General features: G+C 50.5%; 1 protein-coding gene across 5 annotated transcripts in view; it reads right to left on the bottom strand.

Annotated features, from left to right (window-relative positions):
* CTNNB1 (catenin beta 1) overlaps window positions 1–16,661 on the bottom strand; it is a 254,122-nt gene that overhangs the window by 147,309 nt on the left and 90,152 nt on the right. For all 5 annotated transcript variants that reach the window (XM_030209331.1, XM_030209348.1, XM_030209355.1 and 2 more), the window contains exon 6: window positions 6,556–6,757. In XM_030209331.1, the coding sequence (XP_030065191.1) occupies window positions 6,556–6,757 (202 nt within the window). The remainder of the gene's footprint in view (window positions 1–6,555; window positions 6,758–16,661) is intronic.

Raw genomic sequence — 16,661 nt, 5'->3', positions numbered from 1 at the left:
CGTGACATGACCCTCAAGAGCCAGCCCAGCCTGGGCGTAAGTGAAGGAAATGCAATCTGCTAGCCAATTGGAGATGGTGCGTTTCCCCACAGCCACTCCCCTCCTGTTGGGATTAAAAGAAACAATTGGGCGGACTGTCTGTTGGGCTGTGTCCGCTCCAGATAGAAGGCCAATGCTCTCTTGCAGTCCAATGTGTGCAGCTGACGTTCAGCAGGGCAGGAATGAGGACGGGGAAAGAATGTTGGCAAGACAATTGACTGGTTCAGATGGAACTCCGACACAACCTTCGGCAAGAACTTAGGGTGAGTGCGGAGGACTACTCTGTTATGATGAAACTTGGTGTAAGGGGCCTGGGCTACCAGGGCCTGAAGCTCACTGACTCTAGGAGCTGAAGTAACTGCCACCAAGAAAATGACCTTCCAGGTCAAGTACTTCAGATGGCAGGAGTTCAGTGGCTCAAAAGGTTTCATCAGCTGGGTGAGAACGACATTGAGATCCCATGACACTGTAGGAGGTTTGACGGGGGGCTTTGACAAAAGCAAACCTCTCATGAAGCGAACAACTAAAGGCTGTCCTGAGATCGGCTTACCTTCCACACGGTAATGGTATGCACTGATTGCACTAAGGTGAACCCTTACAGAGTTGGTCTTGAGACCAGACTCAGACAAGTGCAGAAGGTATTCAAGCAGGGTCTGTGTAGGACAAGAGCGAGGATCTAGGGCCTTGCTGTCACACCAGACGGCAAACCTCCTCCATGGAAAGAAGTAACTCCTCTTAGTGGAATCTTTCCTGGAAGCAAGCAAGATGCGGGAGACACCCTCTGACAGACCAAAAGAGGCAAAGTCTACGCTCTCAACATCCAGGCCGTGAGAGCCAGAGACCGGAGGTTGAGATGCAGAAGCACCCCTTCGTCCTGTGTGATGAGGGTCGGAAAACACTCCAATCTCCACGGTTCTTCGGAGGAAAACTCCAGAAGAAGAGGGAAACAGATCTGACGCGGCCAAAAAGGTGCAATCAGAATCATGGTGCCTCGGCCTTGCTTGAGTTTCAACAAAGTCTTCCCCACCAGAGGTATGGGAGGATAAGCATACAGCAGACCCTCCCCCCAGTCCAGGAGGAAGGCATCCGATGCCAGTCTGCCGTGGGCCTGAAGCCTGGAACAGAACTGAGGGACCTTGTGGTTGGCTCGAGATGCAGAGAGATCTACCAAGGGGGTGCCCCACACCTGGAAGATCTGGCGCACTACTCGGGAATTGAGCGACCACTCGTGAGGTTGCATAATCCTGCTCAACCTGTCGGCCAGACTGTTGTTTACGCCTGCCAGATATGTGGCTTGGAGCACCATGCCGTGACGGCGAGCCCAGAGCCACATGCTGACGGCTTCCTGACACAGGGGGCGAGATCCGGTGCCCCCCTGCTTGTTGATGTAATACATGGCAACCTAGTTGTCTGTCTGAATTTGGATAATTTGGTGGGACAGCCGATCTCTGAAAGCCTTCAGAGCGTTCCAGACCGCTCATAACTCCAGGAGATTGATCTGCAGATCGCGTTCCTGGAGGGACCAGCTTCCCTGGGTGTGAAGCCCATCGACATGAGCTCCCCACCCCAGGAGAGACGCATCCGTAGTCAGCACTTTTTGTGGCTGAGGAATTTGGAAAGGGCGTCCCAAAGTCAAATTGGACCAAATCGTCCACCAATACAGGGATTTGAGAAAACTCGTGGACAGGTGGATCACGTCTTCTAGATCCCCAGCAGCCTGAAACCACTGGGAAGCTAGGGTCCATTGAGCAGATCTCATGTGAAGGCGGGCCATGGGAGTCACATGAACTGTGGAGGCCATGTGGCCCAGCAATCTCAACATCTGCCGAGCTGTGATCTGCTGGGACGCTCGCACCCGCGAGACGAGGGACAACAAGTTGTTGGCTCTCGCCTCTGGGAGATAGGCACGAGCCGTCCGAGAATCCAGCAGAGCTCCTATGAATTCGAGTCTCTGCACTGGGAGAAGATGGGACTTTGGATAATTTATCACAAACCCCAGTAGCTCCAGGAGGCGAATAATCATCTGCATGGACTGTAGAGCTCCTGCCTCGGATGTGTTCTTCACCAGCCAATCGTCGAGATATGGGAACACGTGTACCCCCAAGCCTGCGAAGTGCCACTGCTACTACAGCCAAGCAGTTCGTGAACACTCTGGGCGCAGAGGCGAGCCCAAAGGGTAGCACACAGTACTGGAAGTGACGTGTGCCCAGCTGAAATCGCAGATACTGTCTGTGAGCTGGCAGTATCGGGATGTGCGTGTAGGCGTCCTTCAAGTCCAGAGAGCATAGCCAGTCGTTTTCCTGAATCATGGGAAGAAGGGTGCCCAGGGAAAGCATCCTGAACTTTTCCTTGACCAGATATTTGTTCAGGGCCCTTAGGTCTAGGATGGGACGCATCCCCCCCTGTTTTCTTTTCCACAAGGAAGTACCTGGAATAGAATCCCAGCCCTTCTTGCCCGGATGGCACGGGCTCGACCGCATTGGTGCTGGGATGGGCGGAGAGTTCCTCTGCAAGTACCTGCTTATGTTGGAAGCTGTAAGACTGAGCTCCCGGTGGACAATTTGGAGGTTTGGAGGCCAAATTGAGGGTGTATCCTTGCCGGACTATTTGAAGAACCCACTGATCGGAGGTTATGAGAGGCCACCTTTGGTGAAAAACTTTCAACCTCCCTCCGACCGGTAGATCGCCCGGCACTGACACTTGGATGTCGGCTATGCTCTGCTGGAGCCAGTCAAAAGCTCGTCCCTTGCTTTTGCTGGGGAACCGAGGGGCCTTGCTGAGGCGCACGCTGCTGACGAGAGCGAGCGCGCTGGGGCTTAGCCTCGGCCACAGGCTGTCGAGAAGGAGGATTGTACCTACGCTTACCAGAAGAGTAGGGAACAGTCTTCCTTCCCCCATAAAAACGTCTACCTGTGGAGGTAGAAGCTGAAGGCTGCCGGCGGGAGAACTTGTCAAAAGCGGTATCCCGCTGGTGCTGTTCTACCACCTGTTCGACCTTCTCTCCAAAAATATTATCTGCACTGCAAGGCGAGTCCGCAATCCGCTGCTGGATCCTATTCTCCAGGTCGGAGGCACGCAGCCATGAGAGTCTGCGCATCACCACACCTTGAGCGGCGGCCCTGGACGCAACATCAAAGGTGTCATACACCCCTCTGGCCAGGAATTTTCTGCACGCCTTCAGCTGCCTGACCACCTCCTGAAATGGCTTGGCTTGCTCAGGAGGGAGCTTGTCCACCAAGCCCGCCAACTGCCGCACATTGTTCCGCATGTGTATGCTCGTGTAGAGCTGGTAAGACTGAATTTTGGCCACGAGCATAGAGGAATGGTAGGCCTTCCTCCCAAAGGAGTCTAAGGTTCTAGAGTCCTTGCCCGGGGGCGCCGAAGCATGCTCTCTAGAACTCTTAGCCTTCTTTAGGGCCAAATCCACAACTCCAGAGTCGTGAGGCAACTGAGTGCGCATCAGCTCTGGGTCCCCATGGATCCGGTACTGGGATTCGATCTTCTTGGGAATGTGGGGATTACTTAAAGGCTTGGTCCAGTTCGCCAGCAATGTCTTTTTTAGGACATGATGCATGGGTACTGTGGACGCTTCCTTAGGTGGAGCTCAAACATTTCAGCCCTGGGCTCGTCCTCCACAACCACCGGGAAGGGGATGGCCGTAGACATCTCCCGGACAAAGGCCGCAAAAGACAGACTCTCGGGAGGAGAAAGCTGCCTTTCAGGGGAGGGAGTGGGATCCGAAGGAAGGCCATCAGACTCCTCCTCAGAGAAATATCTGATGTCCTCCTCCTCCTCCCACGAGGCCTCACCATCGGTATCAGACACAAGTTCACGAACCTGTGTCTGACGCCGTGCCCGGCTTGACTACGTGGAACTACGGCCACGGTGGGAGCGTCGAGAGGTAGACTCCCTCGCCCGCACCAGCGAAGCTCCCTCCGCCGACGTCGTCGGGGAGCCTTCCTGGGAGGCGACCGCAGTCGGTACCGCAAGCGGCACCGATGTCGGAGACCTCACCCCGGGCAAGGGGCCAGCCGGCGCCTCACTCGACGGTACCGGTGGCGCAAGCACCCCCGGTACCGGAGGGGAAGGGCGCAACAGCTCTCCCAGGATCTCTGGGAGAACGGCCCGGAGACTCTCGTGCAGGGCGGCTGTGGAGAAAGACATGGAAGCCGATGCAGGAGTCGAAGTCAGAGTCTGTTCCGGGCGTGGAGGCTGTTCCGGGCTGTCCAAGGTGGAGCGCATCGACACCTCCTGAACAGAGGGTGAGCGGTCCTCCCGGTGCCGATGCCTGCTGGGTGCCAACTCCCTCGGCGACCCAGAGCTCTCGGTACCGACGCGGGAAGGAGACCGGTGTCGATGCTGCTTTCACTTTTTCAAACGAAGCATGTCACCGGAGCTTCCCGGTACCAACGAGGAGGACGTAGAATCCAGCAGTCGCTTCTTCGGGGCCGAGGCATTAGAAGGTCGGTCTCGGGGGGGCTGTACCGCAGGAGCCCTCAGGGTAGGGGGAGACCCACCCGAAGGCTCACCGCCACCAGCAGGGGAATGGACAGCCTTCACCTGCACTCCAGACAAAGCACCACCGTCCGACGACATCAGCACTAGTGGAGGTCCCGGTACCACCGACGCAGCCTTCCGATGTCTCGGCCCCGACGATGCAGAGGGTTGATGCCTCGATGCAATCGATACAGTTGCGGCCGAGGGCGGAGATCTTGACGACGTCGACGCACTCGATACTCCCAGTGCCGACGAAGAGCCCGAGAACAAAACGTTCCACTGGGCCAATCTCGCTACCTGAGTCCTTTTCTGTAAAAGGGCGCCAAGACTACAGGCCTGCGGGCGGTGCCCAGCCCCGACACTGAAGACACGGCGCGTGCCTATCAGTGAGCGAGATTACCCGGGCGCACTGAGTGCACTTCTTGAAGCCGCTGGGAGACTTCGATGACATGGGCGGAAAAATCACGCCGGTGAAATCAAAATTCATAATTGCGGTAAGGCACCAAAAAGAGGGGGAGAAAAAAAACTCGACCCGAGGCCTCAAAGGGGCCTACCCCGAAAACGAAAGAAAACTTATCGGGGCCAAAAACTACAAATACGGGGAAGGGAAAAAGACCGTAAGGCCCTTCTCCGAAATCCTTTTTTTTTTTTTTTTGTAAGCGAAAAAGTCAAAAGACGCACGAGGGTCAACTTAAGGGGCGCGAACGGCGCAAACACGACCGTACCGAGCGCGGACAAAAGAAGACTGACGAACACGAGCCGGTTCAGGCAGGAAGACGGCCGCGCATGCGCGGTGTGCATCGGCGCGCGAGGACTAGCAAAGGCCTTTGCTAGATAAGTTCCGATTGGAGGGGCTGCCGTGGATGTCACCCATCAGTGAGAATATGATTGTCACAAATGTACATTTTATGAGATATGCGCCACCACAATAGTCTCTCTCTCTCCAGGCACTGAGGTGGTGGAATGCATTTCCTGCTGCACTGAGGAATAAAAAGAAGCTGAGTAGTCTTAAGAGCAACATGAAAACTCATTTGTTTAAATGCACATTTGAGGGGAGAGGGAGGATGAGTTGGAATGTATTATCAGCATAAATAATGCATTCCACCACCGCCAACTCCAGGCTCCGCCCTTTCTGCCTCGCCTCACCCCATGCGTGGAACAAACTCCCTGAGCCCATACGCCAGGCCCCCTCCCTGCCCATCTTCAAATCATTGCTCAAAACCCACCTCTTCAATGTTGCCTTCAGCACCTAATCACTACACCTCTACTCAGGAAATCTAGACTGCCCCAACTTGACATTTCGTCCTTCAGAATGTAAGCTCCTTTGAGCAGGGACTGTCCTTCCTTGTTAATTTGTACAGCGCTGCGTAACCCTAGTAGCGCTCTAGAAATGTTAAGTAGTAGTAGCAGTAGTATTACAAGATACACAGCATAGGGCAGTTTTAGATTTAACCTAGTGCCTAAATGTAAAAAGTAAAGCAATCTTAGAATCGCCGCAACCACCCCTTACAACTTTAAATGGGCATTTTGGGTCTAGCCCGGTAACTCAATGCCATGCAGAGGACCTAGTTCAATGGCAAAAGGTGATATTTCTCATACTCCAGACCAACTAGGACCGGGGGCTGCTGTAGAAACAGCATTTACAATCCCCCAGGTGGAGAGGAGGAGTCCCAGTCACTTAACAACAGAGATTATCCACTGACTGCAGAGTTTCAAAACAAGTCTCAATCCTGGCAGAAGACTAAGTGTAATGAGCTATTTAAAATGTGAAAGGATCTAAAAGGAAAAAAATAAACTTCCAAGTGGTTGCATATGAAAGTTCATAGTGTTGAAACCTAGGAAAAATTGTTAGTCCCCAAAAACCCCATGTGCCTTAAATCCAAATACTAGCAAGATGTCACGTTGTCATAGGATTGCCTACAGGTTTATGCTATACATATCAAGACAATGCATCTGGGATTCTACTTAAATGAATAGCTCAATAAATTCCTGATAAATTAACTATCATGCATTTCTTACCTTACTTTCTTGATTTCCATATGCTAAAATCTGAAGACAATCTGTTGTAATGGCCAAGAACTTGACATTTGTCTTATTCAACAAAGCAACCATTTTCTGCAAGCCACCTGCTAAGCGGACAGCCATTTTGGCTCCTTCTTGATGCAACAAAAGATTATGCAAGGTAGTAATAGCATAGAAGAGCACAGAGTCCACTGGGGAACTGTAAACAGGATAAAATTTAAGATATTGACAACACATCATACATGCTTCTGGCACACCTATCTGGATTCTCTACTAATTCTGAATATATCTCTATGTTCTTTGAGATCCTACCAAGGAAAATCAAATCTATTCCATCCAAGCAGGTACATTTTGATTCTGTATGCCACACTTGCTTTTCTCATCCTACACTCAAACGTATGTGACAAGCACTCAGTAAATGTAAAGCCAGTATTAGAACTTGGTTGTTTACACAATTCTTCCCATGGCACCGACTATCCTACCACTCTTCCTTTATTGTCTGTAGTACTGTACATGCCTATAGGACTGCAGCTATTCATCCTCTCTATACTGTTTATAGTAGATTAATTGGTAAGCTTAGTCATGCTTCTGCTATCTCCTGAATAAAACAGAATGTAAACCACTCAGTTATAATCCTTTTAGATGAGCAGTATATGAATAAAATGATTAATAAAACCAGATTCAGTTGTCAGCAACTCAAGGTAATGCTGATGATTCTGCAAGAAAACATTTTAAGACAATTCTTCTAGAAGTTAATAAGCAAGACTGTGAACATCCTTAAGTATATTAGACTGGGTAAAAGTGTGCGTTGGGGAGGGGGGAAAGAGATCAGACATTTTTATCTACTGTATAAAAGATCCATATAATGAAGATACATACCTGTAGCAGGTATTCTCTGAGGACAGCAGGCTGGATATCATCAAGCATGGGTCGTCATCTGCGACAGCCCAGGAGACCGGAACTACAACAAAAAACTTTAGAAGGGTCCAGGGCGGCTTGGCGCGCACGGTAACAACGCAGTACACATGCGCGAGTGACTTCCTGCGAGCGACGCCCGCTCGCTTCCCTCAGTTACATAAAAAGCAAAACGAGAAGAACAACAACTCCAAAGGGGAGAAGGGTAGGTTGTGATGATATCCAGCCTGATGTCCTCGGAGAATACCTGCTACAGGTATGTATCTTCATTTTCTCCGAGGACAAGCAGGCTGGATATCATCATGCATGGAGTATCCCTAACAACCAGGCTCACTCAAAACAATGAACATTGGTCAATTGGGCCTTGCAACGGCGAGGACATAACATAGATTGACCTGAAACCAAACTCAACTAAGTGAGAGTGCAGCCTGGAACAAAACAGAAATGGGCCTAGGAGGGTGGAGTTGGATTCTAAACCCCAAACAGATTCTGCAGCACCAACTGCCCAAATCGACTGTCGCGTCGGGAATCCTGCTGAAGGCAGTAGTGAGATGTGAATGTGTGGACTTATGACCACGTTGCAGCCTTGCAAATCTCTTCAATAGAGGCTAAGTGAACCACTTACTCAGCCATGGTGAGCCATGACATGGTCCTAAAGTCAGCCCAGCCTGGGCATAAGTGAAAGAAATGCAATCTGCTAACCAATTGGAAATTGTGTGTTTTCCGATGGCACCTCCCATCCTGTTGGGATTAAAAGAAACAAACAGCTGGGCGGACTGTCGATAGGGCTTTGTCCGCTCCACGTAAAAGGCCAATGCTCTCTTATAGTCCAAGGTGTGCAACTTGTCCTCACCAGGGCGGGTGTGTGGACGGCGAAAAAATGTTGGCAGGACAATTGACTGGTTCAAATGGAACTCGGACACCACCTTCGGCAAGAACTTAGGATGAGTGCAGAAGACTACTCTGTTATGATTAAATTTAATATAAGGAGCATGGACAACCAGGGCTTGGAGCTCACTGACTCCACGAGCTGAAGTAACAGCCACCAAGAAAATGACCTTCCAGGTCAAGTACTTCAGATGGCAGGAATTCAGTGGCTCAAAAGGAGGATTCATCAGCTGAGTGAGAACAACGTTGAGACCCCATGACACTGGAGGAGGCTTGACAGGGGGCTTTGACAAAAGCAAACCTCTCATGAAGCGAACAACTAAAGGCTGTCCAGAGATAGGCTGACCTTCTACACGTTGATGATCAGCACTAATTGCAGTAAGATGAACTCTTACTGAGTTGGTCTTGAGGCCAGACTCTGATAAATGTAAAAGGTATTCAAGCAGGGTCCGTGTAGGACAAGAAAAAGGATCTAGGGCCTTGCTGTCACACCAGATGGCAAACCTCCTCAATTTAAAAGAACAACACTTTTTCATGGAATCTTTCCTGGAAGCAAGCAAGACTCGGGAGACACCCTCTGAAAGACCTAAAGCAACTTCTAAGTTCTCAACATCCAGGTCGTGAGAGCCAGAGACTGGAGGTTGGGATGTAGAAGCGACCCTTTGTTCTGAGTGATGAGAACAACTCCAGAAGAGGAAACCAGATCTGACGGGGCCAGAAAGGTGCTATCAGAATCATGGTTCCGCGGTCTTGCCTCAGTTTCAGCAGAGTTTTCCCTACTAAAGGTATGGGAGAATACGCATACAGAAGACCCGCCCCCCCCAATGTAGGAGAAAGGCATCGGACGCTAGTCTGTCGTGGGCCTGAAGCCTGGAACAGAATTGAGGGACTTTGTGATTGGTCTGAGTGGCAAAAAGATCCACCGAGGGGGTGCCCCACGCTCGGAAGATCTTGCAGACAACTTCCATGTTCAGTGAGCACTCGTGAGGTTGCATTATCATGCTCAACCTGTCAGCCAGACTGTTTACGCCTGCCAGATATGTGGCTTGGAGAAACATGCCATGGCGGCGAGCCCAAAGCCACATCCTGATGGCTTCCTGACACAGAGGGCAAGATCCAGTGCCCCCCTGTTTGTAATACATGGCAACCTGATTGTCTGTCTGAATTAGGATAATTTGATGGGACAGCCGGTCTCTGAAAGCCTTTAGAGCATTCCAGATCGCTCGCAATTCCAGGAGGTTGATCTGAAGACCCGTTTCCTGAAAAGGCCAAAACCAAACTCCTTGAGTGTGAAGCCCATCTACATGAGCTCCCCACCCCAGGAGGATGCATCCGTCGTCAGCACTTTTCGTGGCTGAGGAATTTGGAATGGACGTCCCAAGGTCAGATTGGAGCGAATGGTCCACCACTGAAGGGAATTGCAAAAATCGGTGGAAAGATGGATGATATCCTCTAGATCCCTCATAGCCTGAGACCACTGGGAAACTAGGGTCCATTGAGCTGATCTCATATGTAGACGTGCCATGGGAGTCACATGAACTGTGGAGGCCATATGGCCCAAAAGCCTCGACATCTGCCGAGCTGTGAACTGTTGAGATGTTCGAGCTGAGGACACTAAGGCCAGAAGATTGTCTGCCCTTGCCGGGGTAGATAAGCTCGAGACATCGTGTTCAACAGATCTCCTATGAAATCCAACTTCTGCACTGGAACAAGATGGGACTTGGGATAATTTATGACAAACCTCAGCAGCTCCAGCAGTTGAATAGTCATGTGCATGGATCGTAGAACTCCTGCCTCTGAGGTGTTCATCACCAGCCAATCGTCGAGATAAGGGAACACATGCACTCTCAGTCTGTGTAGCGATGTTGCGACAACTGCCAGGCACTTTGTAAAGACCCTGGGCGCGGATGCTAGACCGAAGAGTAGTACACAGTACTGAAAGTGCTGAGTTCCCAATCGGAATCAAAGGTACTTCCTGTGAATTGGAAGCACCGAGATGTGAGTATAGGCATCCTTTAAGTCCAGAGAGCATAGCCAATCGTTTTCCTGAATCATGGGAAGAAGGGTGCCCAGGGAAAGCTTCCTGAACTTTTCTCGGAGCAGGAATTTGTTCAGGGCCCTTAGGTCTAGGATGGGACGCATCCCCCCTGTTTTCTTTTGTACAAGGAAGTACCTGGAATAGAATCCCAGCCCTTCCTCCCCTGGTGGAACGGGTTTGACCGCACTGGCCTTTAGAAGGGCAGAGAGTTCCTCTGCAAGTACCTGCTTGTGCTGGGAGCTGAAAGATTGAGCTCCCAGTGGGCAATTTGGAAGCTTGAATTCCAGATTAAGAGCGTATCCTAAGCGGGCTATTTGAAGAACCCACCTGTCAGAGGTTATAAGAGGCCACCTTTGGTGAAAAAATATCAACCTCCCCCCCCAACAGGCAGATCGTCCGGCACGGATACTTTTACTGCGGCTATGCTGCTCTGGAGCCAGTCAAAAGCCCGTCCCTTACTTTTGTTGGGAAGCCGGTTAGGTGCACGCCGCTGACGAGAGCGAGCCTGCTGGGAGCGAGCTTGAGCAGGATGCCGAGAAGTAGGAGTGTACCTACGCCTATTATAGGAATAGGGAGCACTCCTCCCTTCAAAAAACCTCCTAGAAGAGGAGGTGGTAGAAGGCACTCGGCGGGAGAGAGAATCCATTGCATCATGGTGCTTCTTGAGTGAATTGACCATATCCTCAACCTTCTCTCCAAAAAGATTATCCCCCCGGCAAGGAACATCCGCCATTCGCTGCTGGGTCTTCTGATCCAGGTCAGACACACGCAGCCATGAGAGTCTGCGCATCACTATACCTTGAGCAGCTACTCGGGATGCGGCATCAAAAGTGTTGTAAGACCCCCTGGCCAGGAATTTGCGACACGCCCTCTACTACCTGACCACCTGGTGAAAAGGTTCAGCAAGCTCTGGAGGGAGAGCTTCAACTAAACTGGACAGTTGCCTCACCGAGTTCCGTAAGTGAATGCTCGTGTACAGCTGGTATGTTTGGATCTTGGCGGCGAGTATTCCAGCCTGATACGTACGCCTCCCAAAAGAATCCAAGGTCCTGACTCTCTGCCTGGGGGCGCCGAGGCACAGTTTCTAGTACTCTTGGCTCTTCTGAGAGCAGAGTCCACCACCATGGAATCGTGAGGAAGTTGGGCCTTCACCATCACAGATTCTCCATGGACTCTGTACTGGGACTCAAACTTCTTGTTGACAACTGAATTAGAAAGAGGGCAAGACCAATTCCGCTTTTCTACAGTTTTTGCAACCACATCCAAAGCGATTTACCTGGGGCAACGGAGGGTTAAGTGACTTTACCCAGAGTCACAAGGAGCTGCAGCGGGAATCGATCCCAGTTCCCCAGGACCAAAGTCCACTGCACTAACCACTAGGCTACTCCTCGCTCCGCAACATCACTTCCCTGAGTGTATTATGCAGGGGGGCCGTTGCAACCTCTGCAGGTGGAGAAGGATAATCCAGGACCTCGAGCATCTCAGCCCTGGGCTCATCCACAACCTCCATAGGGAATGGAATGTCCTTAGACATTTCCCTTACAAAGGATGAAAAAGTAAGACTCTCAGGCGGAGACTAACTTCAATGGGTGGAGTAGGATCAGAAGGAAGCCCACAGGAGTCTTCCTCCGAAAAATACCTGGGGTCTTCCACTTCTCCCCATGAGCGCTCCTCTTTGGTATCGGACAGAAGCTCTGTAAGAGCAGCCCGAACCCGCGCCTGTCTAGACGTCGAGGATCGACGTCCTTGTGGGGGATGTCGAGAAGTCGACCCCTGCCTGGACAGCGGCGAAGCTTCCTCCACCGACATCGAGGGGGAGTCAACCCGGGTGGTAACTGGTTCCGGTACCGAAGGCAGGGGGACCTCCTCACAGGTGATGGCCCAGATGCCGTCTCAGCAGTCGGCACGGGAGGCGCAAGCACCCCCGACACCGAGGCAGACTGACAAAGCAATCCTTCCAGAAGCTCTGGAAGAAGGGCCCGGAGACGCTCATCGAGAGCTGCCATCGGAAAAGACTGTGGAGCCGGTGCCAGAATCTGAGGGGGTTCGAGAGCCGGTACCAGGCTGCCGGACGACCGACACATCGTCACCTCCTGAATGGAGGGTGAGTGGTCCTCCCGGCGCAGATGCTTCTCGGGTGCCAACTCCCTCGGTTCCCCGGAGCTCTCGGTACCATGTCTGGAAGGAGATTGATGATAATGCTTCTTCGCCTTCGCTCAACGCCCATCATTGACACTCCTCGGTACCGATGAGGACGTGGAATCCTCACGCCTCCTCAGGGCTGGGTCCGACTCAGGTCGGTCCCGGGGGGCCTGCATAGCAGAAGGCCTCGAGACAGGCGGAGACCCGCTCGATGCCTTGCTGCTCCCAGCTTGAAGTGGTCTCTCGGCAGCCATTACATGGACTCTCGGTGCTGCTTCCCTTGACGCCGATGCCGCCGATCTCGGTGCCGATGTAGACTTCAAAGGACCGGACCAATCCTGGAAAAAGCCTCTCGTGCACTGCTTCATTAATTTACACAGCTTACAAGCAGCCGGAAGATGATCGGCCCCAAGACACTGGAAACACCACGCGTGAGGGTCGGTACTCAAGATGGTCCGGTTGCAGTGAGTACAGCGTTTGAAGCCGCTGGGAGTCTTCGATGACATAGGCGCGAAAATAGCACCCGTAAAATCAAAAGGCTCGATTGTGCCAATTAAAAAGGCACAAAAAAAAAGGGGGGGAAAAGACGCGGCTGAGCGGCCTAAGGACGGCCGCAACGAAAAAGAAAGAAAACTTGGAAAAAATGAGGAAAACCTAAAAAACTTAAGGGAAAAGAATTTTTTATTTTTTTTATTTTGAAGAATAAACAGTAGAAAAAGAAAAAAGAAAAAGGGGCGAGATAAACGCGAAAAAAGTGATCTGGGCAAAACACGAGGAGCAGAGAAAAAACACCACTCCTTCGCAGTCGCGGAGAAAAAGAAACTGGGAACGCGGGTGTCGCCGGCGGGAAGTCACTCGCGCATGCGCAGTGCTTTGTCCCTGTGCGCGCCGCTCTGGAACCTTCTGAAGTTTTTTGTTGTAGTTCCAGTCTCCTGGGCAGTCGCGGACGACGACCTATGCATGATGATATCCTGCCTGCTTGTCCTCGGAGAATTATTTTTATTAATAAAACATACGTACACATGTGCCTTGCTATAAAAATTAACCCTTCTAAATGGGGCTTGCGTGATGATATCCAGCCTGCTTGTCCTCAGAGAATTATTTTTATTAATAAAACATACGTACACATGTGCCTTGCTATAAAAATTAACCCTTATAAATGGGGCTCCTTGCTATGTGCCCCCCCCCCCCATTGAAAAAACAACACACAAATACATCCCCACCCAGGGAAGAACTGTTTTGATAACATTTTTTTTTTTTTGGGGGGGGGGGGGGGGGTGGAGGGCAAGGGTGACAGAGATGAACAGCTTGGCTTTAAAGGAATTCTCCCATTCTCAAACTATTTAGTCTTAATGTAACAGAGTGAGTAGAACTAAACAAAAACATTTACTTGTATTAGGTGTTTTGTGGAAAGCAGTATACAAACCCTCTTAGATAGGTTTTGTCTACACAGCCTATATATGGGAAAGCCACTTCAGCTCAAGATTTCTAGAAGTATTCACTTAAGAGGCACCAAATGCAACTTCTTGTCTGTCATCATACAGAACCTACAAGGCTTTAAAAAGCATAAACGAGGACAAATTGTAGGGAAGGTGGGTGGTATATAAGCATCTGTATACTGTTCTCATGCAAAACACCTGCTAAAGGTAACATTTTTTCCTGAGGACAAGAGGGATATAGTGAAGATATTTACCTGTAAAGCAGGTATTCTCCGACAGCAGGCTTCACGTTCTCAAAAGTGGGTAGACAATCCACGTCGCCCAGGAAGAGGCACATTAGCCAGCAAAGAAAAAATGAGGGCCTTCTGGGGCATGTGCTGTGCCCCACCACCCATGCGTGTCATGCCTTCCCGCCCACAGCACATCTGTGTCTCTTCACTTTAATACAATAGCATAAAAATTAAACAAATTCCAAAGAAACAAGGGGAGGTGGGCGGGATTGTGAGAATGTGAAGCCTGCTGTCCTCAGAGAGTACCTGCTACAGGTAAGCTATCTTCGCTTTCTCCAAGGACAAGCAGGCTTGCCATTCTTGTAAGTGGGGAATCCCTAGCATTCAGGCTCAGCCGAAACAACAAACACTAGTTAATTGGGCCTTGCAACGGCGAGGACACAACAAAGATTAACCTGAAATAAAATACTAGATAAGGGTGCAGCCTGGAATAGAATAAAACGGGCCTATGAGTGTGGAGTTGGATTCTAGACCCCAGATTCTGCAACACTGACTGCCTAAACCGACTGTCACATCAGGTATCCTGATCAAGGCAGTAGTGAGATGTGAATGTGTGGACTGAAGACCACGTCGCAGCCCTGCAAATCTCTTCAATGAAAGCTAAGTGAGCCACTGATGCAGCCATGGCTCTGACACTGAGAGCTGTGATATGACCCTCCAAAGTCAGCCCAGTGTAGGCATAAGCGAAGGAAATACAATCTGCTAGCCAATTGGAAAGGGTGCATTTACCGATGGCGACTTTCCTCCTGTTGGGATCAAAAGAAAACAAACAACTGGGCGGACTGTCTGAAGAGCTTCATCTGCTCCGTGTAAAAGGCCAACGTTCTACTGAGGTCCAAGGTGTGCAAGCTGCTTTCACCAGGGTGGGCATGAGGTAAGGAAAAAATGTTGGCAAGACAATCGACTGGTTCAGATGGAACTCCAACACCACCTTTGGCAGGAACTTAGGGTGCGTGTGGAGGACTATTCTACTGTGAAGGCGACGAAACAGTGTGACAAGGCAGTGGCTGTAGCCAGAAGGTTGCTAGGCTGTATAGAGGTGTGACCAGCAGAAGAAAGGAGGTGTTGATGCCCCTGTACAAGTCGTTGGTGAGGCCCCACTTGTGTTCAGTTTTGGAGGCTTTACCTTGCTAAGGATATAAAAAGAATTGAAGCAGTGCAAAGAAAAGCTACAAAAATGGCGTGGGATTTGTGTTACAAGACGTATGAGGAGAGATTTGCTGACCTGAACACGTATACCCTGGAGGAAAGGATAAACAGGTGTGATATGATACAGACGTTCAAATATTTGAAAGGTATTAATCCGCAAATGAACCTTTTCCGGGAGATGGGAAGGTGGTAGAACTAGAGGACATGAAATGAGGTCGAAGGGGGGCAGACAAGAAAAATGTCAAGATGTATTTTTTCACGGAGAGAGTGGTGGATACATGGAATGCCCTCCCGCAGGAGGTGGAGATGAAAACGGTAACGGAATTCAAAAATGTGTGGGACAAAGGAATTCTGTTCAGAAGGAATGGATCCTCAGAAGCTTAGCGAAGATTGGGTGGCAGCTCCGGTGGTGGGAGGCAGGGCTAGTGGTTGGGAGGAGGGGCTAGTACTGAGGAGACTTCTACAGTCTGTGCCCTGAAAATGGCAGATACAAATCAAGGTCAGGTATACACAGAGTAGCACATATGAGTTTATCTTGTTGGGCAGACTGGATGGACCATACAGGTCTTTCTCTGCAGTCATCTACTATGCTACTATGTATGTGATGAAACTTAGTGTAAAGGTGGATCCACTACTAAAGCCTGAAGCTCACTGACCTTACAAGCTGAAGTAACGGCTTGTAGGGTCAAGTACTTCAGATGGCAGGAATTCAGTGGCTCAAAAGCAGATTTCATCAGCTGGGTGAGAATGACATTGAGACATGGAGGTTTGACAGGGGGCTTTGACAAAAGCAAACCTCTCATGAAGCGAACAACTAAAGGCTGTCCAGAGATAGGCTTACCTCCTAAATGCTGATAAATGCACTAAGGCGAACCCTTACGGATTTGGTCTGGAGACCAGACTCTGATAAGTGTAGAAGGTTTCAAGCAGAGTCTGTGTAGGACAAGGAAGGGGATCAATGGCCTTGCTGTCACACCAGATGGCAAACCACCTCCATTTAAGAGACTAACACCTCTTAGTGGAATCTTTCCTGGAAGCCAGCACGACTCGGGAGACACCCTCCGAAAGACCCAAGGAAGCTAATTCTAGGCCCTCAACATCCAGGCCGTGAGAGCCAGAGACTGGAGGTTGGGAAGTAGAAGTGACCCCTGGTTCTGAGTGATGAGGGTCAGAACACACGCCAATCGCCACGGTTCTTCAGAGGACAATTCCAGAAGAGAAATCAAATCTGTCACAGCCAGT

This window comes from Microcaecilia unicolor, chromosome 1 (genome assembly GCF_901765095.1).
Source record: "Microcaecilia unicolor chromosome 1, aMicUni1.1, whole genome shotgun sequence".
Lineage (NCBI taxonomy): Eukaryota > Metazoa > Chordata > Amphibia > Gymnophiona > Siphonopidae > Microcaecilia > Microcaecilia unicolor.
This window is presented reverse-complemented; position numbering and strand designations above follow the sequence as displayed.